The sequence below is a fragment of the Eptesicus fuscus genome, chromosome 23 (genome assembly GCF_027574615.1).
Source record: "Eptesicus fuscus isolate TK198812 chromosome 23, DD_ASM_mEF_20220401, whole genome shotgun sequence".
Classification (NCBI taxonomy): domain Eukaryota; kingdom Metazoa; phylum Chordata; class Mammalia; order Chiroptera; family Vespertilionidae; genus Eptesicus; species Eptesicus fuscus.
This window is the reverse complement of record NC_072495.1, coordinates 28201035-28227727: the sequence shown is the minus strand read 5'-3', so window position 1 is coordinate 28227727 and position 26693 is coordinate 28201035. Positions and strand designations below refer to the sequence as shown.

At 59.3% G+C, this 26693-nt stretch overlaps 1 protein-coding gene across 1 annotated transcript in view; it reads left to right on the top strand.

The window, feature by feature from the left end:
- TMEM132D (transmembrane protein 132D) overlaps positions 1-26693 on the top strand; it is a 56303-nt gene that overhangs the window by 17808 nt on the left and 11802 nt on the right. The window contains exon 4 of the mRNA XM_054712870.1: positions 14119-14302. Coding sequence (XP_054568845.1) covers positions 14119-14302 — 184 coding nt within the window. The remainder of the gene's footprint in view (positions 1-14118; positions 14303-26693) is intronic.

The window sequence follows — 26693 nt, the reverse complement described above, 5'->3', positions numbered from 1 at the left end:
GGTTCATCCTCGCCCGGAGATATGTCTCCCATGACTTGTAGAGAGCGTAGGAAGGAGGGAGGGAGAGAGGGGGGAGACAGAGAGAGAAACATGGACGTGAGAGAGACACACTGATGGGTTGCCCCCCACACACGCGCCCGGACTGGGGTCAGGATGGAACCCGCAATCCGCGTACGTGCCCTTGACCGGGAATCAAACGCTCAAACCTCGTGGCGTGGGCCCACGCTCTAACCATTGAGCCACCAGCCAGGGCTGCTCTCTGCACGGCCCCGTGGACTCTGTCCTGTGTCGTGGGGGCGTGAACGGTGGGTGTCCTTCCCCTGGCTCTCCAGGTCCCTGCTCGTGGGCCGTGCTCTTCGCCGGGTGGGGGAGGGGAGGTTTGGTTGTGGTAACACGTCAGGGGACGGGGGTGGGGGGAGGGGGTGCGGAGCTCAGCGTCGGGGCGGGATTCCCAGGGCCCCGTCGTTGGGGCCACGTGAGAGCGGGCACCATCGGGAACGCCAAGCACCCGGAAACCACGCCACCGTGCTCGCCCCGTGTAATTGAAAAATAAGTTTTAAAAAATGAAGTTTAAAAAAAAAAAGAAGCAAAACATCTGTCTCCATCTGGAGGAGGCCAGGTCTCACAGGCGCGCGCCGTTAACAGAGATTTATCTCAGCGCCGGGGGAAGCCGGGGGGCACCCGGGCTGGGGTAATTGGAGCGCACCGGGCTGTCGGGGTGAGCAGTTACCAGGACCCCACGGGAAGGCCGCTTTACGAGGCGTGACGGGAAGAGGAGGCGGCGGGAGGGGCCGAGACCAGCCGGGGACGTGTGTGGGCCTGCTGCGTGGCGGATCCGTGTCTCAGGGGTTCACCGTGGGAACAGGAAAGGGTGGGAAACGAAACCCCAGGCCTCGGACGGAGGTCTGCAGTCTGGGCAGCTGCCCGAGCCTCTGAGGGGTGGCGGGGACCCCAGGTGGTTTGATGGTCCCCCGGGGTGCGGGCATGAGGCTCGCTGACGTCTGCATCGGTGCCTGTCACAGCTCCTCACGGTAATGAGCACTAATGAGGGTGTCAGAGGCCGGTTGGGATGTGGCTTCCCCCCTCTGCGTCTCTGGTCACCACGGGATCAGCCACCAGTCCACAGGGAGCAGGGGGTCAGCCACGAGTCCACAGGGAGCAGGGGGTCAACCACGAGTCCATGGGGTCAGGGGGTCAGCCACGAGTCCACAGGGAGCAGGGGGTCAGCCACGAGTCCTCGGGGTCAGGGGGTCAGCCACGAGTCCACGGGGTCAGGGGGTCAGCCACGAGTCCACGGGGTCAGGGGGTCAGCCACGAGTCCACAGGGAGCAGGGGGTCAACCACGAGTCCTCGGGGTCAGGGGGTCAGCCACGAGGCCACGGGGTCAGGGGTCAGCCACGAGTCCTCGGGGTCAGGGGCTCAGCCATGAGTGGCTGCAGTCCGAGTGCCACTGACAGGGACCGGGTCACCACTCCTCGCTCGCTCGCCCGCGCCCCCTGGAGGCGGCAGCCAGGACAAGGGGAGCCTTGTCAGTGCCCAGCAATGCTGGCCTCCGAGCGGTCCCTGCTCCTCCTGAGGCCGCTCCCACGCGCGGAGGAGGCCCCTCCACCCTGGCCGCTGGGTCCGCTGTCCGTGGGCTCTGCCCCCAGCCCCCCAGCTCCCACGGTCCCTGGTGATGGAATGAGCTCACTCTCCGGGGACGTCTGACTCAGCTGCCCTGCCGGTCTCCCCACTGCCTGGCGGGCTCAGCCTCCTCCCGAATGAGGGTGACCCCTGTACCCCAGCAGTCAGGGCCTTTGGGGGCGACCTCTCCCCTGTTTCCGAACGTCCAGCCATTGTCACTGGTCAAGGCCAGCGCTGGGCCTCTCCTCCTGCCCTGCTGCCCACCCCCCCCCAGGAAGAGGGGAACCGCCTCCCTCCCACTTCCTCCCCCTGGTAACAGGGCCGGGCACCCAACCCAGCCTGGCCTATCAGAACAGCCCATCCCCTGGGCCGCAGGGATTGGTTGGGGGAGGGTCATGTGACACCAGCCTGGCCAATGGGATTCCTTCCCAGGATTTGGGCGGAGCTATTGGGAAGGAAGCAGCTGTGTTCAGGGAGGGGGTGGAGCCGGCCTCACCTCAGCCTGATGCTGGGCACCTGGGGGTGGGGGTGGGGGGGTGGGGGGTGGGGGGGTGGGGGGGGTGGGGGTGTCACGTGGAGACTGAGAAACGCAGGCCCTGAGCGCGTCCTGACTACAGAGCTTAAACCCTGGGTTCCGCCTGGCCTGGATGGAGACCGCCATTGGAATTCAGGAGGAATTGACGCCAATGCATTTGTTATTATTCTTTTTTGGTCTAAGCCAGGTTTGTGTTACTGTCTTTTTCCGTTCAAGCACTTGCAAAAGCACTGCTTTCTTTCTGTGTTGGATTGTAACCACGGGCGCATCTTTTCCTGTGTATCCTCACTTATCCACTGAATGCGCACGTTTACGTCGCACTTAGACCCCGTCCGGTTTCTCCTTCAGCACCCGGGACAGTTCCCGGCGTTTAAGGGCTTTTCTCCAACTCGAGGGGGAGGTGTGCACACTCCTCCTAGCGAGGCCGCGAGGTTGTTCCTCAGCCCTGGGCATATCTGGGCAGACTTCCCGGAGGCGGTGACACGCAGGCTGAGTGTTGAAGGAGGAATAGGAGTTTCCGCCAGAAGCCACAAGGGGGGAGGGGGCCGAGCATGCCAGGCTCGGGGAATGATGTGTGAGAACCAGTAAGAGCGAGCTCAGTGCCGTTAGGGCCGGGGGTGGGGGGTGGGGTTGGGGGGCTCATAACTCATCGCGGCTGGACGGCCGCCCGGCGTTCCCTGCAGAACTCGGACGTGCCCGCAGCCCCGCGTCCTCCCGGGGGAACGTAATTAATGGACGTTCGCTGATGGAGTGAGTTGATGAATGAACATCATTGGCGAGAGCTGTTACAGGTAGTTACGGATGCGTAACGGCTGCCACGGGGGGAATGATGGATGGAGGCTCGGCTAGATAAATTGTTATTAGAGAGGAGGACATCTTCTCGACCCACGGCCGCTGGACCAGGCGTCCCCGCCGAGCCGGCTTTCCGCTGCCCGGACGGGTGTGTGTGTGTGTGTGTGGGGGTGGGGGGGGGCACGCGTCAGTTTCCGCCGTCCGAGTGGGTCGGGCGTGCGGGAGGTAAGCAAGGCGGGGTGGACAGCAGGGACGTGTTAGTATTTGTCCAGTGCCCCCTCGGTGCTGGGGAAGGTGCTGACAACTCCCTCCCACGTGTCAGTCACCGGCCACGGGAATCCGCGGCACAGGACCCGTGGACACCCCGTCTCCACCCGGAGAGCAGTGGGTGGAGGGGCGGGGCGCCCGGACCAGGTCCCCTCGGCTGGAGGTGGCCCTGCTCACTCAGAAGCCGATGCCGGGCAGGCAGGACTCCGTGCCCAGAGCTCTTGTCCGGCCCAGCCCAGCCGGACCCACCGTCTTGGGAACAGGTGATGCCGCTGAACCCGGTTTCCCTTTAAAATAAGGATCTCAGAGCCAGGCCGGCGTGGCTCAGGGGTTGAGCATCGACCTAGGAACCAGGAGGTCACGGGTTCGATTCCCAGTTGGAGCACATGCCCGGGTTGTGGGCTCCATCCCCAGTAGGGGGGCGTGCAGGAGGCAGCCGATCCCCGAGTCTCTCGTCATGGATGTTTCTACCTTTCTCTCCCTCTCCCTTCCTCTCTGAAATCAATAAAAACATATTTTTTAAAAATCCCAGAGAGGACGAAGAGCGCTGAGCAGTAGGGCAGGGATAAGAGGGGAGAGGGCGGTCGGGCTGGCTCCGTGGGACGTAGCCCCTGTAAGTCTGTGAACGCGGCAGTTAGTTACCGGGAAAGTGCTCCTTGAAGCAAAAGCAACACCTGTGGCATTTCGGCACTCCACACGGCATGATTGTACTTTCCTCCTGTAGAAAATTGGGGGGAAATGTACTCTTAAACTCACCTTTTTTCTTACAAAAGCCGGGAGGCAGAGTGAGGCAGAATGAGCAGGATCAGACCCGAAAGGGTCCAGCCGCCTTGAATTCGGTGATGTGTCTGAACAAGGGGCAGGGATGCTGGTGCGTCCGGGCGGCCGGGCCCTGAGCATCTTCCTCCTCGAGTGTATCCGTCTCTGGCCTCATGCCATCCACACGTCCTGTTCTCAACCCACACGAGATGCAGACATTTCAGCAAAAGCACATGTGAGCCCTGAGCAGGAGGGATGGTTCGGCGTGTTCCCACACGGGGGCTTCGCATCCTCACGGACTTCCTGTGAGGCGTGGCTCATCCCCCAGCTCACGTGAGCGGACAAAGCCTCAGGAAGAGGAGGGTGACGTGGCCACGGTCACACAGCTCTTTAGAGGACGTGGGTCTCTGAACTAGATGACACGTTCTGCCAGGGAGAGCCTGCCAGGGGACCCATGAAACACGCGTGTTGGAGCCTGGGCCAATTGCTTAATCTCTCTGTGCCTCAGTTTTACCATCACCACCATCACCATCATCACCACCATCATCATCATTACCACCACCATCACCATCATCACCACCATCATCATCCTCACCATCACCATCACCACCATCACCATCATCACCACCATCACCATCATCACCACCATTATCGTCCTCACCATCACCACCATCACCATCACCACCATCACCATCACCATCTTCACCATCACCATCACAATCACCACCATCACCATCACAACCATCACCATCACCATCTTCACCATCACCATCACCATCCTCACCATCACCATCACCATCTTCACCATCACCATCATCATCGTCATCATCATTGAACTGTCTTTAGTATCCAACAAATATAATGCTCATAGAGAAAAGTCCATCTTTGAAGAGATGATTTAAAACCAGCTGGAAAATTGTTTTAGGTAATTTCCCAAAGATGTCAAATATTTCCTCAGCCAAAGCTGCCCAGGAGACTTACCCACGAGGCTGCTTCAGATTGAAGGAAGTTCATGCTGATGCGCTGTTTATCTTTAATGAATTGAATTTCGTGCCTGAAATTGTGAGGACTGGGAAATGTATTTTTGAAAATTAAGATGCAGCGGTCTTTCCTTGTCAAAAGTGGGGACGTGTTTTTACTGCTCGTCCACGCACATCACCGTAAGTAATTTCAGGCGTCACCGTGTGCCTGAGAGGACGTTTGTAAGAATCCAGCCACGTTACCGTACTGGCTGGCGCCTTCCCCTTTAGGACGCAGTGTTTCCGTTGCCCGTCACGGAAGGTCTGTCGTGAACGGCACCTAGAAGTAGGTGGGCGGCCTGCTGGCTGGCTCCTGCGCCAGGCCCCGTCCCCGCCTGGGGGAGACACTGATGATGAATGGTGACAGTCTTCCCTGAGCCCTGACATGGCTCCGGGCAGCCAGCACCCATCGGCCCGATGCAGCTCCTGAATGAAATCCATTTGCCAGCCTCGCTCTAGACGAATCAGGTGCCCTAACGAGCGAGCCACCGAAAGGCGAGGGAGGACAGTGCTTTCTGTGACGAGACAGGGCAGGCACTCCCGGCATCACCGGCGGAGAGACTACAGCACAGCCGGTCATGCTGTCCCTGTGGCTCTCCCCACCCGGGGTTTGATTCTCTCTTTTATTTTATTTTCAAAAAATATACAGTTTTTAAAATTGATTTCAGAGAGGAAGTGAGAGAGAGAGAGAAACATCAATGATGAAAGACAATCATGGATCAGCTGCCTCCTGCACGCCCCCTACTGGGGACCAAGCCCACAATCCAGGCATGTGCCCTGAGCAGGAATCGAACCCTGACCTCCTGGTTCATAAGTTGACGCTCAACCACTGGGCCACACTGCCCAGGCTAATTCTCCCTTCACAGCACTTTTTCATGCAAAAGAGGAAGAAGGGGAATTATCAAACGGTATCATTTCAGACCTCAAGTGCCAGCCACGCCTGCCTAAATGTCTGCAGTGTGGGGCATTAAAAAAAATAATAAACTGAGATTTACTTTTATTTTTTTTTAACCTGAAAATATGTCCTGCATATTCTTCCAGATCAATACCTATCGATTGGATGCTTTCTTTGTTAAACATCTGCATAATAACCAACCGGCTGGTTTTACCATAATTTATTCCGCCAGAGTGGATAGCGCCTTGCAAATATTGTCGTCACCATGAATAATTCTGCACACACCCTCAGACGCTGGAGGTTTTATTTCCGAAGACAGATTCCCACGTGAGATTTACGGGCCAGGGAACCGGTGGCTGTTTTATGACGGACGCCCCGGATTCATTTCCAGGACGTGGAGCCAATTCATTTTCTCTGACGGCAACTTGTAAAGGCGCTGACGTCCCCACCACCGCCCGGCTGGGTGGGAGCCCGCTCCTCGCTAACCCGAAGGGGAAACGCTCTCTCTGGGGTTTTGTTCTGCGTTTACCTGGTTAGGAATGAAGAAAACCCCCTTTCAGCCCGGCCGGCGTGGCTCCGTGGTTGAGCGTCGGCCTAGGAACCAGGAGGTCAGGGTTCGATTCCGGGTCAGGGCACAGGCCCGGGTTATGGGCTCGATCCCCAGTGTGGGGGCGTGCAGGAGGCAGCCCATCCATGATTCTCTCTCATCGTGGATGTTCCTATCTGCCTCTCCCTCTCCCTCTAAAAAAAAATCAATAAAAAATATATTTTAGTAAATAAATAAGCATATGCACAAAGCAAAGACACCCTTTCAAGTCGGAACCGATGCTATGGAGTCGGGAGGAAGAAGAAGAGGCGATGGGTTGACACTAAGCGAGGCCGGGGGTCAGAGGCCGGGGGTCGGAGGCTGGGGTCGGAGGCCGGGGTCGGAGGGCTGGGAGGCAGGGGTCCCAGGTGCAGGCGGTGGGAGTGAGCCAGGCACACAGGTGCAGGTCAGGTGAGGACAGCGAGCGAGCGGCCCTGGGACGGGAAGGACAACTGGGGGTGGGGGAGCTTGAAAGGAGAACCCGTGGGAACCTGCCGGGAGGAGCCGAGCGGCAAACAGGGAACAGCTGCGCCTGCTCGCCGGCGGGCCGTGGGCGTCCTCCGCGGGCACCGCGAGGGCCGGTATAAATAACCGGGTATTTTTAAACCCACGTGGTGCTCCTCCCCCTGCCTCTCGCTGGTGTGACATGGGGGTCAACACTCCGCCTATGGCCCCGGCCGGTGTGGCTCAGTGGGTAGAGCCTCGGCCTGCAGACCGACGGGTCCCGGGGTTCGATTCCGGTCGGGGGCATGTACCTCGGCTGCAGGCTCCTCCCTGGCCCAGGCCCTGGTCGGGCACATGCAGGAGGCAACCCATCGATGTGATTCTGTCACATCCACGTTTCTCTCTGTCTCTCCCTCTCTCTTCCTCTCTCTCTACAGTCAATGGGAAAATACCCTCAGGTGAGAATTAACCAAAACAAACAAAGAAAAAAAAACCCCGCTCACACTGTGCTGTCCAATGTGGATGCCGCTGGACACCGGCGGCCGCGGAAGACTAAGTGAAAATTAAATTTAAAATCCTGCCTCGTGGCTGAAATGGCCACATTTTAAAAAATATCTTTTTATTGATTTCTGAGAGGAAGGGAGAGGGAGAGAGAGAGAAACATCCGTGATGAGAGAGAATCATGGATTGGCTGCCTCCTGCACGCCCCCCCCCCACTGGGGATGGAGCCCACAACCCGGGCCTGTGCCCCGACCGGGAATGAACCCTGACCTCCTGGTTCATAGGTTGATGCTCAGCCACGGAGCCACGCCGGCTGGGCCACATTTTAGCATTTAGTAGCCACATGTGGCCAGTGGCTGTGTGATAGGAAACATAAGGTTCGGAGTTCAAAGTTTAGGGTTCATTCAGGTCTCTGACAAGGACATGAAGAAGTCTAAGGCATCTTTTCCCCCCAAATAATTATTCTGCAAAAAAAAAAAAAAAAAAGAGAGAGAGAGGGAGAATTCTCGTATTGAAGTCCTTAAGACATTTTTTTTTTTTTGCATTGTGACATTTGAGTTTGAACATGTACCAAAATGTTGTGTGTGTGTGTGTGTTTTTTTTATAAAAATGCATAACGTTTGAGACAGCAGTGCGGGGAGAAGGAAGGATTACATCACACTGAGTCTAGTTGCTTATGGGGAAAAGTGCTCCAGCCCTGTGAGCTGGGGAGGACAGAGATTTCCAGAAGAAATGCTGCTGGGCGGGGTCGCGGCCGAGCGCGTGGGGAGGAGCGAGCATCCCGCCAACATCCGCCGCCCTCAGCCAAGGACACATGCGACGTGGCCCCGGAGCGGGGACCACAGGCATTTCCAACAGATGAGGGGGGCGGGGGGGGGGCGGCGGAGCAAAAGCTCCATCCTTATTTCTGAACCGACGACCACACGATCGCAAGCACGTCTTACACGGTTCCGCACCAAAAGCAAGTCAGGCCCGGCCGGCGGGGCTCAGTGGTTGAGTGTCAACCTAGGAACCAGGTCACGGTTTGATTCCCGGTCAGGGCACGTGCCCGGGTTGTGGGCTTGATCCCCAGTGGGGGGCATGCAGGAGGCAGCCGGTCAATGATTCTCTCTCATCTTATATAATAAAGAGGTAATATGAAAATTGATCCTCATGCCCTCGCACAAGATGGCCTCCCCCATGTGGTCAAAGATGGCCGCCACAAGATGGAGGGCAGTTGGGGGCACTCGGGCCAGCAGGGGAGTAGTTAGGTGTCGATCAGGCTGGCAGGGGAGTGGTTAGGGGGTGATCAGGCTGGCAGGGAAGTGGTTAGGGGGTGATCAGGCTGGCAGGGGAGTGGTTAGGGGGTGATCAAGCTGGCAGGGGAGTGGTTAGGGGGTGATCAGGCTGGCAGGCAGGCGAGTGGTTGGGAGCCAGCCATCCCGGATTGTGAGAGGGATGTCCGACTGCCGGTGTAGGCCCGATCCCCCAAGGAGTCCCAGATTGGAGAGGGTGCAGGCTGGGCTGAGGGACACCGGCCCTGCCCCAGTGCACGGATTTCATGCACCGAGCCTCCAGTTTAAAAATAAAAGAAGTATAAAAACCAAAAATGTGTCCTGGAGGCCGCCCGCAGCGTGACCGAGGTTAACAGGTGTTCCAGCCCGCCAGCGTCTTGCCCGCGTGTTTGTGGGTGCCCTCAGCGCCCCGCACCGTCCGGCCATCGTGTTCCTGTGTTGCGTCGAGGCGCGTGCGTGGTGTTTACCCTGTTCTGTGCGTTACCGCGCTCCCCGGGCTGAGTCCCGTCACATCCAAGTCGGAAGTCACACGGCACTCCAATGTGTGTGTGGCTATTTATGGGCACGCAGGCTTCCACACTCCATATGCTTATTTTATAGACGCGAGAGCCGCGTGGGCGCGCTGCCTAATGTTGGCGACACATTAGCTTCGCGAGTTGCTGGAAGGGGCGATCCCTAATTCCCGTCGGCGAGCCGTCCCCCGGGGCCTCGGCCCCCGCAGGGCGACGGGGCCTCTCGCACGCGGCGCTTGTTGCTGGAGCAGAAGTGGCTAAAGACAGGAGGCGTTCACGTCTCGTCCGAGAGGCTGCAGCGGCGCGTGCCCGTGGTCGCGCGTGATCGGCGCGCGCTGTCCCGCGTACTTGTCCGTGTGCGCACCTGAGCGGGGGTGGTGTCTGTGTGTGTACATCTTTCTACTTCAACAGTCATTCCAGAAGGTGGACGTCACGTGAGGGGCATGCACACACAATATACTCCTCCCTCGCCGGTGCCTCCATTTCTGGATAAAACCGCCCGCCCGCTGCCTCTCCTACAAGGCGCTCCACAGCGTGTTTCTTATGCGGAAACTCGCCTGGGCCCCGGCCGGAATCAGGGAATCGGCGTGTGTCCGTGCGGCCACAGGTGTTTCTGGTAACGTGGGTTTTGTGAGTCATTCTCAGGTTCAGCTGTTGCGTTCTCCGCTTGTTGATCCAAGTGCCTTGTCATTTATCCATTCAGTTGTTCATTCATTCATTCAGTTCATTCATCATCACGTTGATCATTCATTCCCTCCCTCACTCACTCATTCATTCCCTCCCTCACTCATAGACCTTCAGTCATGGCTGCCCCCCAGCTGACAGGTGCAGCTCTGAGAACATTGCAGGGACAGTTTCCTGTTCCCGTTCCCACGGAGCACACACTGAGCCTCCACTTTCACCGCCCGTGTGTGTGTCTGTGTGTGTGGGATTGGCAGCCGAGTGATGGCCACATTCAGATGCCGACCAGATGGGGCTAACCTGCGTTTCCAGGGCGTTAAATCGCAGGCCAGAGCGGCCGCCTCCCCAGGATGGCGCCTGTTCGCCGTTTATTACCAGTCCTCAGGCTCATTAAACAGAACCGCTGATTGAATTAAAGGCACAGGCCCAGGAGGCCGGAGTGATGAGTGCGCCCGCGACTCCGGGCGGTTACCTCCTGCTGGCCCCCGAGGCCCTCCGTGAGCAACAACACCGCTCGGCGCCCACGCGTGCTCCGTCTCAGAGTTCATCTTGTGGGTCGCGGCTGCGCCCGTCACCTGCACCCCCCCCCCCCGATGGCTTCCCAGTCGCCACCGGAAAAGTGTGGCGAGAGTAGCGGTGGCGAGGGCTGTGCTGAAAACAGCTTGGCTCGCCCTAGCCGGTTTGGATTTCAGAGAGGAAGGGAGGGGGAGAGAGAGATAAACATCGATGGGAGAGAAACACCTCGATGGGTTGCCTCCTGCACTCGCCCTGACCAGGGTCTGGGACATAGAGGAGCCTGCAACCGAGGTACGTGCTCTTGACCGGAATCGAACCCGGGACCCTTCGGTCCACAGGCCGATGCTCTATCCACGGAGCCACACCGGCTGGGGCGCTCTTGCATCTTTCATTAAAGTTCCCTCTGAGGCGAGGGGTGCCCTTTCTCCAGCCAAGGCTCTGCGGGGTTGGGGCACAGGGTCTTCAGCACCTCGGACAGCGCAGCAGCCACTGTGACCTCAGCACCTCGGACAGCGCCCCCATCCGCTGTGACATCAGCGCCTCGGACAGCGGGCCCCCGCATCCGCTGTGACCTCAGCACCTCGGACAGCGCCCCCGCACCCGCTGTGACCCCAGCACCTTGGACAGCGCCCCCATCCGCTGTGACCTCAGCACCTCGGACAGCGCCCCCATCCGCTGTGACCTCAGCACCTCGGACAGCGCCCCCATCCGCTGTGACCTCAGCACCTCGGACAGCGCCCGCAGCCCGCTCCAGGGCTAATGCCTCCAGTGAAGGAACAGGTCAGAACCCAGCTAGACAAGGAGAAAGGAAAGAACTACCTTTGCTGAACCCGCAGCGGACATCGCCATCGCCCCCCAAACACTAAGCAAAACTCACCTCAGGCCTCGTACCCAGCTCAGCCGGGAGCTTATCCCAACAGGATGCCTCCCAAAGCCCTCGCGGGCTCTGCCCGGTGCCGTCCTCAGTGCTGTGCGTGAAGGCCCCCTTCCGTCCCCCCCCCATCGTCGCCGGCACGGGGCGGTCCATCCAGAGGCCCAGGTCGTGTCCCCCACAACGGCACAGCACCAGGTTGGCTGTGTGAGGGATACCCCCAGGCTGCTCAGGGCTCCCCCCACCTCTGTGCCCCCCACCCCCCACCCCGCACACATCCTCAGAGGCCTGTCCACGTTTCTAGGAGATGGTTGCAATGATTGATCAATTTCAAAGCTTTTTTTTTTTAATCCGTTTTTATTGATTTTTTTAGAGAGAGAGAGAAACATCCATGATGAGAGAGAATCATGGATCGGCTGCCTCCTGCACGCCCCCTACTGGGGATCGAGCCCACACCCCGGGCCTGTGCCCTTGACCACGGAATTGAACCGTGACCTCCTGGTGCACGGGACGACGCTCAGCCACGGAGCCACGCTTTCAGGTTGAGAAACCAGACGCTCCCGGAGACCATGAGGTCACGTAACTGGTTCCATCCTCAGGGTTCCTTCCGGCTCTGGTTCACCCACAGCCCGTTCTCCCCGCCGGACGTCCCACTGCCTTTAGCCGGCGTCTCGCCCGGAGAGAGCTGATGTGGGCCAGATGGCCTTCCACGCGGTAAAATCTCACGTCGGCGGCACAACCCCCGAGGTTCATGGGTGGACGTCCGAAGGCTGAGACGACGTCAGGCGAGCAGCAGGTTAACTCTCCCGCCTCGAACCCGCAGCCCTGGGGGGCGGGCACACACCGGTGTGTCGATCCGAGGCCGGTGGGCCCGCGCACGCTGGCGCTCCCTGCTCAGCTCACAGACACCGAGCCCGCTCCGGCGTGAGGGCTCCCCAGATCCACGTTTGAATTATGTTTCATCGCGAAAGAGCTCAACGTCGGAGCCTCCCGGGGCGTCCATCTGTCATGTCAGGTGGGAGTCGAGAAAGCCGTTAGGAGACGTGGCAATTATCCTCACGATCCATGAGTCATCTTGTTTGCCTCTTCAGACGAGCGTAGAACCTCTCTCTCCTCCAGCAACTCAGCCGCCAGCTCACAGAGACCCGGCTGGAGCGAGAGACGCCGTGTCGGCCCCCCGTTTGCGCCGGCGCTGAGCGGCCGGTTCCCCGTGTAGGCGGTGAAGGTTTCACGGGTAGCTTGGCTGTCAGTGGAGATGCCTGGGGGGGGGGGCAGCCCGTCGGCCATCCGTCCCCGGGGGCCGTGGTGCATCCCGTGTCCACACGCCGAGGATTTCATCGCCAATCACCTCCCTTGGAGCTGCCTGCTCACGTGTCTGACCAAGAGGGAGTCGTGATGGACAAATACCTCTTAGCATTCGCTCTTAAAACTAAATAAAAATGGAGGGGGCGGCCGGAGAAGAGGCACCGGGCTGCCAGATGTAGCAGGGATTTCAAAAAATATATTTTTAAAATTGATATTAGGGAGAGGAAGGGAGAGGGATTGAGAGACAGAAACATCGATGCGTGGGCTGCGTGCCCCTTACTAGGGATCGAGCCAGCAACCCAGGCTTGCGCCCAGGCCGGGAATCGAACCAGGAACCTCTTGGTTCGTGGGTCCATACTCAGCTGCTGAGCCACCGCGGCCGGACCTGAGATGTTTTTTTAACAATTGATTTGAGAGAGAGAGGAAAGGGGGTGGGGGGTAGAGAAACATCGATCGGTTGCTCCTTTATGTACCCATCCATTGATTGCTTCTGAGAGGTCGAACCCACAACCTGGGTGTATCGGGACGACACTCCACCCAATGGAGCTGCCCCACCAGGCCCCGGAGAGGACACTTTTCGTGGGAAATTCTCCAGCGCGGAGTCCACGGGGGACGTGTTCCACCTGCAGCTGATCCGTTCGGAGGTGGGAGGCGCCCACCTGCCTCGCCAGCCCCCACGGGGAGACGCGCAGGAGCCGGTGGTGCCGGATCGCTCTGCCCACCCCACCCCCCCATCGCAGGCGGGGCTCCATGGGGTGCCGGAGCCTCGGAGGCCCCCACCCGCCCGTCACCTGTGGGCAGACAGGAGGGATGGGGCCATCGGCAGCCCTGGCAGGAGAGTGAGTGTGTCTGTGCCGTGCAGATGGAATTCCTTTTAAAGGAAAAAAAAAAAAAAAACTCCCAACAGAAAGAAATATTTTAAAATAAAGTAGCTCTCCAGGTCCCAGGGAACGTGTTTAGGGAAATGTCAGGGCGTGGGGCTGAGAGAGCAGCTTCGTTTCCTTCCTATTTTCATCTCCCACAGCTGCTCCGGCTCCCGAGCGGGAGACACGATCCCGGGGGGAGGGAGGGACACGATCCCGGGGGGAGGGGGGACACGATCACATGGGGGAGGGGGGGGCAGCGCCAGGACCATGCCAGGGAAACAGAATTGTGCCCTTTTGCCCTGCTCCTGCACAAAGGCGTTTTGTGTCTCCTGATTCTGCACCCCTCACCCCACGTTAGTCCCTTCTCTGTTACCCCGAAATGCTGGGGGCCTCTCTCACGGAGGAGAACACCCCCTCTTTCAAAGATCACTGGCGTCCGTCCGTGTGAGACAGGCTGGAGGTCAGCATCCGAGCAGTTATAAGTGAGTGAGGGGGGGGAAGGAAACCCTCTTTTTTATTCTTATTCATTTCAGAGAGGAAGGGAGAGGGAGGGGGAGAGAGGAACATCCACGATGAGAGGGAATATCGTGGATCAGCCGCCTCCTGCACGCCCCACACTGCGGATCGAGCTGGCACCTCCCCCTAAGAGCCCCTCCCCTCCCCTCTCCCCAGGGCCGCCGGCGCCCCCGAGGAGGTCATGCAGATTGACGTGGAAGTCGAAGCGCCCAGCGACCCGCCGGCCACGCAGCTCGTCACGTGGCAGGTCGAATATCCGGGGGACATCACGTCGGACTTGGGCGTCTCCAAGATTTACGTGAGCCACAAGGACTTGGTCGGCATCGTCCCCCTGGCCATGGTGAGCGCGTCCCCGGGCCGGTCCCACGGGACTCGGGGTCAGGGAGGCTCCGCACGGTGACCCAGACGTGGGCGGGGGCGTCCGTGGGAAACGGGGAGGCGGGGGCCGCGGGGAACCGTGACGGCTGCGGCAAACAGCCACTCAAACAGCGCTCTTACTCGACAGTAGAAGAATAGCGCCCTGTGAAGGAAGGAACCCGACTCCAGGTGTTAGGGTTGGGCCTTCCGTGGCGTGGGAAGAATCGATAATGGAGTGAATGTCTGCATCACACCACGTGACTGCGTAGGGGCCTCACACACATGCACCTGCAGAGACCAAGCAGCCGGAGCCTGTGAGTGACACTCGCAGGAGGCGTGGTGTGGGCGTGGCAGGAGGCGTGGCAGGGCGTGGCAGACACCTGCCAGTGATCGCCATGCAGGAAATCCATGTTCTGAATTCCTAGGATCTCCTGTTTTATTTAAATATATTTTATTGATTTTTTACAGAGAGGAAAGAGAGAGGGATAGAGAGTTAGAAACATCGATGAGAGAGAAACATCGAGCTGCCTCCTGCACACCCCCTACTGGGGATGTGACCACAACCAAGGTACATGCCCTTGACCGGAATCGAACCTGGGACCCCTCAGTCCGCAGGCCGACGCTCTATCCACTGAGCCAAACCGGTTTCGGCTCTCCTGGTTTTTTAAGAGAAGCCAGACTATTGTGATCTCTGAATGTATAATAATCTGGCCACTCAGTGTATATCCTATATAACAGGGGTCCTCACACTTTTAAACAGGGGGCCAGTTCACTGTCCCTCAGACCGTTGGAGGGCCGGACTGTAGTTCAAAAAAAAAACTATGAACAAATTCCTATGCACACGGCACATATCTTATTTTGAAGTAAAAAAACAAAACGGCAAAAACACCCACATGTGGCCCGCAGGCCGTAGTTTGAGGACGCCTGCTATATAATAAAAGGCTAATATGCAAATTGTCCCCTCGACCAGGAGTTTGACCAGCAGGCAGGCCAGCCAACCGCCCATGTCCCCTCCCCCTGGCCAGGCTGGCCGGACCCCACCCATGCACGAATTCACGCACCGGGCCTCTAACATACATATATATACACTGAGTGGCCAGATTATTATGCGTTCAGAGATCATCATCATCTGGCCACGCCGTGTATTGATTTAAGGGGAAGTGTCATCTTATTCACGTGAGAACTCCTTTTCTCATCAAACACTGCAGGCGTGAGCCGCCTCCTTGCGCTCCCGGGTCATCTGTGTGCGCCGTGTATCTCATCCGAAAGGCTTCGGCCGTCAGTCTGTCTGCCTCCGGGTGTTTGTGCCACGCGGATGGGCTTGCCCCCCGACGGGACCCGCCCGTGGCCCGGGGACCCCACCGCGGTGTCTGTGCGAAGAGCAGGCTCGGGCCACGTCTGCAGCCCGCACAGCAGGGGCCCCGCCTTCCCGACGCGGCGGGAGCGGTGCGAAGGGGTGATGGATTGCTGGCGTGACTTCACGGTGCAGGGCTTGGGTTAGCCTCCCGACCGGCGTGCGCTTCCTCCCGTCACGGCGCGTGTCCTGCGACGGTGACGCGTGCGGTGGCCCGTGGGCACCCGCCCGGTGTGTCCCCTCGGCGTCCGTTGGGAACGCTGACGGGCGTGACTCTCCGGGGGTGAGAGACCGCCGGGCGTTCGTCTCTCAGTGACAGGTGCCAGGACGGTTGCCTAGTGACAGCAGGTGCGCTCGCGCGCCGTCCACGGGGAAACGCGCTGGCGGCGGGGGCGGGGGGGGGGGGGGAGTCCGTGGACCAGGGCTCTCCCTGTCCCTTCACTGCAAAGGCGCCTGCTGGTCCTTCATTTCACGGTGACAGTGGCGCCCTCCGTGGAGGCCATGGTGGGCCTACCGCCGCCGAGGCGAGACCGTTGTCTCGAATAAGGAATTACTTTGATCTGCTCCTTTGGTCTGAGGAGCTCTTAGCAGGAGGCTGCGCCCGGCGTGTGTGCTGACCCAGCCCTTCTCCGCCCCGGCTGTCCCTCGTGCTCCGGGCCCACCCCCAACCCTGCTCCTCACACCCCCCGGGAACCCCGGTTCTCACCGGGGCCTGGAAGCCGCTCCCACGGGCCTCCCCCTTCCCTGCGGTGACCCATGGAACGTGCAGGGCTGTTTAAGGGCAGGGCTCGGGGCGGCCTTGGCTACGGCAGCGGCCAGCCGTGCACGGGCTAGGAACCGCTCCTCGCCGCCCCGTCCCGTCCAGTCCACTGCACCGGCCATCGTGGCTCCAGGGCAAATAGACTGCTGCTTTGACCTAAAGGAACCTCTGAGGATGGGGGTGCAGGGCCGGCCCCCCCTGAGGCCCAGGCCCCACCTTTATTTCTGCCTCAGCAGCCGAGGGCACGGACTCTGTCCTCCCAGCCACCTCGTGGCCCAAGGTGGCTGCTGGGGTGCCGGCCAGCATGTCCGTTTCTGCCGAGCAGAAGTAAGAAAGGCAGGCGACCGACCCGGCTGGCGTGGCTCGGTGGTTGAGCATCGACCTAGGATCCAGAAGGTCATGCGTTGATTTCCGGTCAAGGGCACAGGCCCGGGTTGCAGGCTCCCTCCCCAGTGGGGGGGGGGGGGGGGGCGTGCAAGAGGCAGCCGATCGATGATTCTCGCTCATCATGGATGTTTCTCTCTCCTCTCTCTCTCTCTCTCTCACTCTGAAATCAATAAAAATACATTTAAAAAAGAAAGGAAAGCAGGTGATTTCTCGTTTCAGGCCCAGCCAGAAAGCTCCCACGTGTCTCCATGGCACCACCCCTCGGGCTCACGATGTTCAAGAGGCTTTTTCTGCCGCAGAACAGCCCGCGGTTTGTATTTAGGCACAAACACCTTGGCACGCGTCCCTGATGGATGCGGAGAGGAACTTGTCGAGATACATTTGAATCCATGGAGGTGGGTCAAAGGGCAGGCGACATTGTCACATTTGTTGGTTAACAGTCTCCCCGCGGCCTTCCCGCGCGGAGCCGGCCGCAGCCCACCTGCTGGGGATAATGCCCCGCTGCCCCGCGCGGCGCCGGCGAGACGCACGCAGGCTCCAAAGTGGACGATTACCCGCAATTCACATCTGAGTGCTGCCGCCGCGGTTCCCGCCCCCCGCCAACCCCCGCCTTTTGTGTTCCATTACATGCCTTTAAATTTCCTTCCTCAACATTTGTTCTGAGCCCATTTCCTTTTCCGATTGGGGAGTTCAAATTCTGATTACGTTGTCATAGAAAGTCTTTTTTTTTAGCGTTGTGCTAACAGCCAGGCGAGGAAGGAAGGTGGCCGTGTTCACCGCTTTTCACGGTGCGGTTCATTAATGGTAAATATGCCCACACCGCTGTGCAATCTCAGAGCTCCAGAACCTTCTCTCGTCTCCGGCGGGGAAGCTCCGCCCCGCCCTCGGCAGCCGCCCTCTACTTCCTGGTTCACTACACAGGAGATCCTAACCTTATTATTATTATTTTAAATACATTTTTTATTGATTTCAGAGAGGAAGAGGGAGAGAGATGGAAACATGAGTGATGAGAGAGAGAATCATGGATCAGCCGCCTCCTGCACGCCCCCCACTGGGGATGGAGCCCATGTCCCGGGCCTGTGCCCTGACCTGGACCCGAAGCACAGCCTCCTGGTCCGTAGGTGGAACCTCACCCACGGAGCCCCGCAGGCCGGACGAGCCTAACCTTCTGATGGGCGCATTTCTCCCTCACCTTGTACTCCCACGGACGGTGGACGCCAGCAGAAGTGGATGGGTGTTGGTTTCGTGTTTGTGCGGGCAAATCCATGGGTCTGCCAAGGTGTGTGCTCAGACCGGAGGTGGGTCCTCAGCTTCAGACGGCACTCACGCAGGACCGGCAGCGTCTGGGTGTGCGTAACTGACCGTGACCAGGGGCCTGGCTCCCTCAGGGGCCGGGGACGAAGGTGTTGGCGACAGGAGCGTGCAGACGTGTGTGCCGGACCCGGAGAGGCCCCGCGCGTGTCTCTCCGGGAAGGGCCATCGGGGTCCCATTTGGAGGCTTTCCTCCCACGTGACGCTGGTGGGCGAGCACGCGCACCCCAGAGCTCTCCGAGTCTCCCGCTTCCCACGCCACCTCCTCCAATGCCCTCCTTTCTCCTGCAGCCGGACGCCATGCGATGCTCGCTGGCCCTCCTGCCCTGGGGCCTTGAGCTGCCCCTGCGCACAGTAGACCCGTGGCCAGCGGCGGGGTTCACTCTTGTTAACCGGGCCGGTTGAGATGGCACCCTAGGAGCCATCATAGGCAGGAGCCACACCCAGGGCGCCGGGGAAGACGCGGCTCAGCACGTCCCTCTACGCGCCACCCCCACGACATGCCTCCCGGGCTCCCCTTAACCGCTTGCACCCCACCTACACCCTCCCGGCCTCAGCGCCCTCCCAGAGGGCAGAGAGCCTGGCGCCAGAGCATCACCCCGCCGACTGCGCATGCTCTGTGCATCCCCCCAGCCTACTGCGCATGCCCGGTGCGAAGCCTCTTCCCATTGGCCGGAGGGAGCGTCTCCGTCACCCAGGCAACGCGGGGAGCCTGGCCGGGCCCCTCGCTGACTCAGTGGAACGCTGAGTTCCTCGCTTGCGTGACTCCCAGGCCGACAAGAACCTGGCATCCGACAGCCTCTTTCCTCCTCGTCTCCTTGGCATCTTACATCTCGCGGATCGGGCCCCTCCATCTCTGACTCCGGTGGAATATTCCGTTTCTGCGAGCCCAGCACACAAAACGCGCCCACCGTTGGAGAACCATGTAATTTGCTCCTGAAAAGCTCCTGATGAAACGCGTGTGAAATAAGCTTTCCGGAGGCCAACGCGCCGCTGTGCTTCTGTGAAATGAACTTCCCTCTCTTTTCCTTTTTTTAAATGTATTTTATTGATTTTTTTACAGAGGAAGAGAGAGGGACAGAGAGTTAGAAACATCGATGAGAGAGAAACACCGATCAGCTGCCTCCTGCACACCCCCCACTGGGGATGTGCCCAAAACCAAGGTGCATGCCCTTGACCGGAATCGAACCTGGGACCCTTCAGTCCGCAGGCCGACGCTCTATCCACTGAGCCACACCAGCCAGGGCTGAACTCCCCTTTCATCAGCCACCCCCGCCTTCGTCCTCAGAGCCCTCGGGACTCAGAGGCCTGGCCGCTCGGCTGGGTCCCCCGCTGCCCAGGGGCACCCCCCCCCCTTGCCGGACGCACAGGGCCATGTGTGTCTGAGAGGCGGGTCCCCCTGGGTCACACGCGTCCCGTCCGCTGTGGAGTTGGCACAGGGAACACGACAGTCACCCGCCGGGATCAGAACGCCAGAAAGGGCCCCCACGCGAGGGCGGGCAGCCATCCTTCCTGGCGTCCGCAAGGAGATTTCTTTTGCTTTTGCTTTTCGGCGTGAGAGCAGCCTCCTGGCTCCTGCTCAGCCGGCTCTCCGCGGCGTTCCTTCCCTGGGTCGGTGGCTGATGGATGTGCCAGGTCCTCGGCCGCAGCGTCTGGGGCTCCCTGAGGCCTCCATCCCTCCACAGCGCCCAGGGCTCTCAGGACTGCGATTTCAGAACCAGGTGCGGCGAGCAGCCCTTGAGAGAATTCTCTGCTCCGAGACGCAGCCTGGCCTTCTGTTCCCCAAACCGCACGCCCCGAGCCCCGAGTGCTTGCTGGGGGTCAGGTCGCAGGGTGGCTCTCGGCACCGCACTCCTGTATGTGGCATTCCCTCCCCCAGGGGCCCGGGAAGCTGGGACCACGCTGACCCCCACTGCACAGCGTGGATGGGGGCATGCGGAGCTGAGGACCCCTCTGCACCCCCCACCTAGTGACCCAGCGGAGAGGCTGGGCTGGAGTCCGGCTCTAGACGGAGGGCCCAGGGGCCAAGCTCCCAGCCAGTCCACTCGACTGTGGAAACAGAATGTAGGCCCTGGCCGGTTGGCTCAGTGGATAGAGCGTCGGCCTGTGGACCGAAGGGTCCCAGGTTCCATTCAGGTCAAGGGCACAGGCCCGGGTTGTGGCTCGCTCCCCAGTGTGGGGCGTGCAGGAGGCAGCCGATCCATGACTCTCTCTCATCATGGATGCCTCTCTCGCTCCCTTCCTGTCTGAAATTAATTAAAAAAAAATTTTTTTTTTAAAGAAAAGAAACAGAGTCCAGGCTGTTGACCAGGGCAGTGTGCAAACAGCTCTTTGGAAAATGCAAATGCGAGAGGCCCGCTCATAAAAACATGATGGAGGCGAGACGGGAAGAGGCGCCGGGAAATGAATTATTTATTGGGCGGCAGCCACTGCCCTCCCCGGCGGTCACCCCGTCCCCCCCCCCCCCCCCCCCCCGCTGGCCTCAGAGCCGGTCCCGGTGCAGCCGCCACGGCCCAGCCTCGGGTGTTCCCAGGTGCGCGGGGCAGGTCCAGAGCGTTCCCGCCGCTGCTGGTCGTGTGGCTGTCGCCCGCCCGGCGCCGTCAGTGTGCGGACCCTCGGGGTGTGGCCATGTCGTGGGCAGCAGAGCAAGGCCTCGTGCCTCCCCGTCCTCGGTGCCGAGGGCGCAACAGAGCCGGCAGCCCACGCGGGGAGGCCGCTGGCGGAAAAGGAGACGGAAATCCAGGCCTGGCGGCCTGGCTCAGCGGGTGAGCGTGGACCCAGGAACCAGGAGGTCCGGGTTCGATTCCCGGTCAGGATGCAGGCCCGGGGGGCGGGCTCCACCCCCGTGGGGGCGCGCAGGAGGCAGCCCAGCATCAACGCTGCTTCTCCGTTTGCTCCGACCAAGACAGAGCCCGTTCTCTCGCGTCCCAGGTTCTCCTGCGTGGAGCCGGCAGGGGCCTGGCCCTGGGCCCTGCCCTCGCATTTCTCACCATTTTCCTCATTTCCTCTGCGCCAGGCTCTCCTCGTGTCTGCGTTTCCCACGGACAACTCCGGCCTCGGGGCGCGCTGACCGGATTGACTCTGGGTGTTAAGGGCCCTGGTTCCCACGCTCGGGGCTCAGCCCCAGAGACCCCGCCCCTTCCTGCTGAGCGTTGTTCCTCACCTACTTCACCCGGCACTGGGGGGCGGGGCGGGGGGCACCCCCTTTTCCCAGCCGCGGCTGCCACCCTCGCTAATTCCCCCTGGAGTGCGGTCCTGGGTATCGTATTCCACCGACTAATTCTATTCCCGATTCCGTTTTTGGAAACAGGTGAATCCTAAACAGATTAGAAATGTAACATCGGGTAACGCACAGAAGGCTTGTCAGGCGGACGCTGGTATTTCTCCTTTTTAAAAAATTTATATCAGCCCTAACCAGTGTGGCTCAGTGGATAGAGCATCGGTCTGAGGACTGGAAGGTCCCAGGTTCGATTCCGGTCAAGGGCATGTGCCTTGGTTGCGGGCACATCCCCAGTAGGGGGCGTGCAGGAGGCAGTTGATCGATGTCTCTCTCTCATCGATGTTTCTAACTCTCTATCCCTCTCCCTTCCTCTCTGTAAAAAATTAATAAGATATATTTTAAAAATAAAATAAAATAAAAAATTTATATCAGAAAGGAAGGGAGAGGGAGAGAGAGACAGAGACATCGACGATGAGAGAGAATCATGGATCCGCCGCCTCCTGCACGCCCCACACTGGGGATGGAGCCCACAGCCTGGGCCTGTGCCCTGACCGGGAATCGAACCCTGACCTCCTGGCTCATAGGCCGATGCTCCACCGCTGAGCCCCGCCGGCCGGCCTGACTAGGTCTTCCGACCTCCTTTCAGCTGTGGGACTTTCCTCAGGAGTGACTTCCGAAGGAGTGACTTCTTTCTTCGTCACCGCTCCCTGCACAGGAGGGGACGGTAGCAAATGCGCTGGATGTGGCCAGCATGTCACGGAGGCAGACCTGAGGCAGACTCATCCGGGCGCCCTGCCAACCCCAGGCCCGTGTTCATGCCGGGGGGACCCCACGCGGGGCCGCTCTCCCACCGGCGACCCTGAGCCGGCATTGTCGAGGGGGCAGCCAGGGCCGAACAGAAGCTCGCCTGTGGGCCGGGCCCCCCGACAGCTGGCCGGGGGCCGCCTGGCTGCGCTCGGAGGACCTCGTGTGCGGGAGGCACCGCGGGGAGTTATAACCGGGGCTGGTGAGCAGCTCTAATCGTGATCGCTCGCTCTCTCTGCTGTGCCTCTCCAACTTGACACAAAGTGATATTTATTTCCACCGAGAGCAGCAGCCAGATGGATGGGTTCCGTGGAGAGCCCTGCTCCCCGGCGGGCTGGGAGCTGCCCCATGCAGTCCTCAAGGTCACCCCGACTTCATCTTGAGGAGGGCTTGTGAAAAGGACGTATTTCATTTTATTTTTTTTTAATTTAAAAACATATATTTTTATTGATTTTTTACAGAGAGGAAGGGAGAGGGGTAGAGAGTTGGAAACATCGATGAGAGAGAAACATCGATCAGCTGCCTCCTGCACACCCCCCACTGGGGATGTGCCCGCAACCAAGGCACATGCCCTTGACCGGAATCGAACCCGGGACCCTTCAGTCCGAAGGCCGACGCTCTATCCACTGAGCCACACCGGTCAGGGCCATCATTTCATTTTGTTTTTGCCTGTTTGCCTGTTTTGGAAAAAGACGAATGCTGTGTTATGGCCTCGCCATCAGCAGGAGGTGCGGGTGTAAGCTGTCTGCCGTCACCAGCCGGCTCTGTGAGCTCCCGGGGTGAGCGTGTGCCACGAATGTTCCTCAGCACTTCACACGCCGGGGCTGTTTGTTTGTTTTGTGAATTCTCACCCCGAGATAATTTTCCATGGATTTTTAGGGAGAGTGGAAGAGGGAGGGAGAGACACAGAGAAACATCGATGCGAGAGAAACCCATCCATTAGTTGCCTCCTGAAGGTGCCCTGACCAGGGCCGCCCGGGCCGGCCAGGAGCCTGCAACCCAGGCACGTGCCCTGGACAGGAATCGAACCCGGGACCCTTCCGTCCGTCTGCAGGCTGACGCTCTATCCACCGAGCCACGCCGGCCAGGGCGCGCCTGGGGGCTGTGGACGTCCCTGCCCTCACACCTGTCTCACCAACCACCTCCTCGTAAATCCGAGGGCTGACGAGGGTGTTACGGGAGCGTCCGCGTCTCTTAATTCACTGTGCGCGCCTCACTTCCTCCCCGCCGTCTACCGGCTACGTTGTTGCGCCTTAATGAGAACATTAAACACTGTCGTTTGCCTTTATGGAGCCAGCGGGGGTTTCTTTACGGAGCCGCTGAGTGGCTCAATTACCCTCCCGCTAATGGGGAACGCGTAATTAACATCGTCTGGAGGCTAATTTCCCCTCGCGCCGCCGTTCCTCGCGGGCCAGCCGGACATCCTTCTCCGGGGAAGGCAGGCTTGGCGTCGCTTTCCTGGGCCCGGCCTGGACTTTCACGCCAAGAACATTAATCCGGCTCCATGGACGCGCTTCCCTCCCCCACGCAAGGGGCCTGCCAAGCTGGCCTCCCGGGGGCCCGGCGTGCAGGAGGGAGATGAGGTCACGTAAAAAAAAAAACAACCAGGTCATCCTTCAACTTGGACACGGTGGCGGGTTTTCCAAATCTTGCCACGGAGACTGGGGGAGGGCATGTTTCTTCTTTATATGATCACTAGAGGCCCGGTGCATGAGATTCGTGCATGGAGGGAGTGTGTCCCTCAGCCCAGCCTGCACCCTCTCCAATCTGGGACCCCTCGAGTTAGGCAGGAGGACATCCCTCTCACAATCCAGGACTGCTGGCTCCCAACCGCTCACCTGCCTGCCTTCCTGCCTGATTGCCCCTAACCACTTCTACCTGCCAGCCTGATCACCCCCTAACCACTCCCCTGTCAGCCTGATTGATGCCTAACTGCCCTCCCCTGCCAGCCTGATTGATGCCTAACTGCCCTCCCCTGCCAGCCTGGTCCCCCCCAACTGCCCTCCCCTGCAGGCCTGGTCCCCCACAACTGCCCTCCCCTGCAGGCCTGATCGCCCCCAACTGCCCTCCCTTGCAGGCCTGGTCCCTCCCAACTGCCCTCCCCTGCCCGCCATCTTGTGGCAGCCATCTTGTGTCCACATGGGGGCAGCCATCTTGTGTGTTGGAGTGATGGTCAATTTGCATATTACTCTTTTATTAGATAGTATGATAAGAAACACAATACTCCCTAGCCAGTGTGCTCAGGGGTTAGAGCGTCCATCTGTGGACGGAAGGGTCTCAGGTTTGACTCAAGTCAGGGGCACCTGCTGGGGTTGCGGGCTCCATCCCCAGTAGGGGGCGTGCAGGAGGCAGCCGATCCATGGTTCTCTCTCCTCATGGATGTTTTTCTCTCTCCCTCTCCCTTCCTCTCTGAAATCAGTAAATAAAAAATAAATAAAAAGGTGCATCTTTTTCCCACTCAACACCCCCCCCCCCCGATTGAGTAGTTGTGTCTCGGGCTCCGAGTTCTCCACAGGGTGTGACGGGGCTGTGGGCACACTGTCGCCGTCTTACCTAAGGACGCGGCCAGAGCCACGATTGCAGTAACCTGCTCTCCGGGGCACTCACCTTTCTGGAGACGCAGGTGGGAAGCCACGGAGCCACGCCGGCCGGCTGTTTCCTCTCTCTGGAAAGAAGGACGTGAAACCACAGAGCAAAGTCCCGCAGAGGAAGCCCCGCGAGATGTAGAGGCCGCGGTCACCCCGCCGCAGCGAGTGTCCTTCCGTCGCCAAACCCAGGGCGCGAGCTGGCTCCGCAGCGTCTGGGCTGACGGCATCGCCCGCGGGGAGAATGCCGATGCCGGGAGCAGACGCCGGCGCTGGCCCAGACGCTCCTTGTAAATGTCGTCCTTTATTTATTTTTTAAAATACATCTTTATTGATTTCCGAGAGGAAGGGAGAGAGAGAGAGAGAAATATCCATGATGAGAGAGAACCACCGATTGGCTGCCTCCTGCACGCCCCCTACTAGGGATGGAGCCCGCAACCCAGGCATGTGCCCTTGACCGGGAATTGAACCCGGGACCCTTCAGTCCGCAGGTCGATGTTCTATCCACGGAGCCACACCCGCCAGGGCTACTGTCACCCTTTAAAATACACCCCTCCGCCCCCCGCCGCCACGCTCTGAGCCCAGACACACAGAGGAACCGCTGCACTGACCCCCCACAGGGAATTAATAAACACCAGTGGGCAGACCACGCACACTTCCCAGGGGAACCGGCTCCTGGACTCCCAGGCGGGCGGCGTCAGCGATGGGCTGATGGACGATCTGAGAGAAAGTAAAAGGGGCTGCTCAGAAGGCCTTTAAAAGACTCTTCCGGTGAAGAAAAAAGAGACATGGCTAAGAAAATCCATATCGCCCCCCGTGGAGTTCTCATTCCTTTGATAGCGGCTTCACGGGCAGAAAGAACAGGTTCGCGAGTAAATGCTTCATTCTGGGCCGCGAGCGAGCCTCGGGCTCCGGCGAAGGAACAAGTGCGTGTTACTGAAGTAGGTCTGGGCCGTGAAACCCTCGCCGGCATCCTGCGCAGTTTTCTCTGGGACATTGGCCATCAGCCCATCTCTCTCTCTCTCTTTTTTAAAATATATTTTTATTGATTTCAGAGAGGAAGGGGAGGGGGAGAGAGAGAGAGAGAAACATCCATGATGAGAGAGAATCATGGATCCGCTGCCTCCCGCACGCCCCCCACTGGGGATGGAGCTCACAACCCGGGCCTGTGCCCTGACCGGGAATGGAGCCGTGACCCCCGGGTTCCTAGGCCGATGCCCAACCCCTTAAAAGAAGTTGAAGTTTAAAAAATTTGGCTCTCCAAAGAAATTTCAATCGTACCGTTGATATTTGGCTCTGTGGACTCATGAGTTTGCCGACCACGGGGCTAGGGCTATTTGTTTAAATTCTTAAAGACGGGACACTGTAGGCCAGCATTCCTCACGGACAGCCGTGCAGGAGCCATTCACAACATCTGATCAGACCGAACCCGCCATGTCCGGGAAGGATGAGGGATCGAGAGCGACAAGCCACAAGGGTGTGCCGCGGGCGCGAGGGGCCGCTTAAACCTGGGCGGTGGGGATGTCGGCACAATCATCTAAATTTATTCAAACTCACCGAGTTGTACATTTAAAATAGTTGACTCTATTTTATGTAAATTATACTTAACAAAGCAGTTGTGAGATGCATAGCGTGGCCAGGACTGTTCCTTGGCGGTGTGTGTGTGTGTGTGGGGGGGTGGGGGGGGCGGGGGAGAAAGAATTCAATACCGTGTTCCGTTCTCAAGGAAAGTAAGAGTGACCATCAATTTGAGTTTTAATTTGACTGGGCATTTCATTCACGCCGAGTGTCTCCAATACGGCTTAAACGCACACTTAATGTGCGTCTAACGAGATTCTCTGGCCGACTAATTACTGAGCCTGTGTAATGGACTGTAACCATTGTAGGCGTCTGCATGAGACAATCTTACAGGGCGAAACAGAGACAATCTTACCAGAATATTCCACGGTGTTG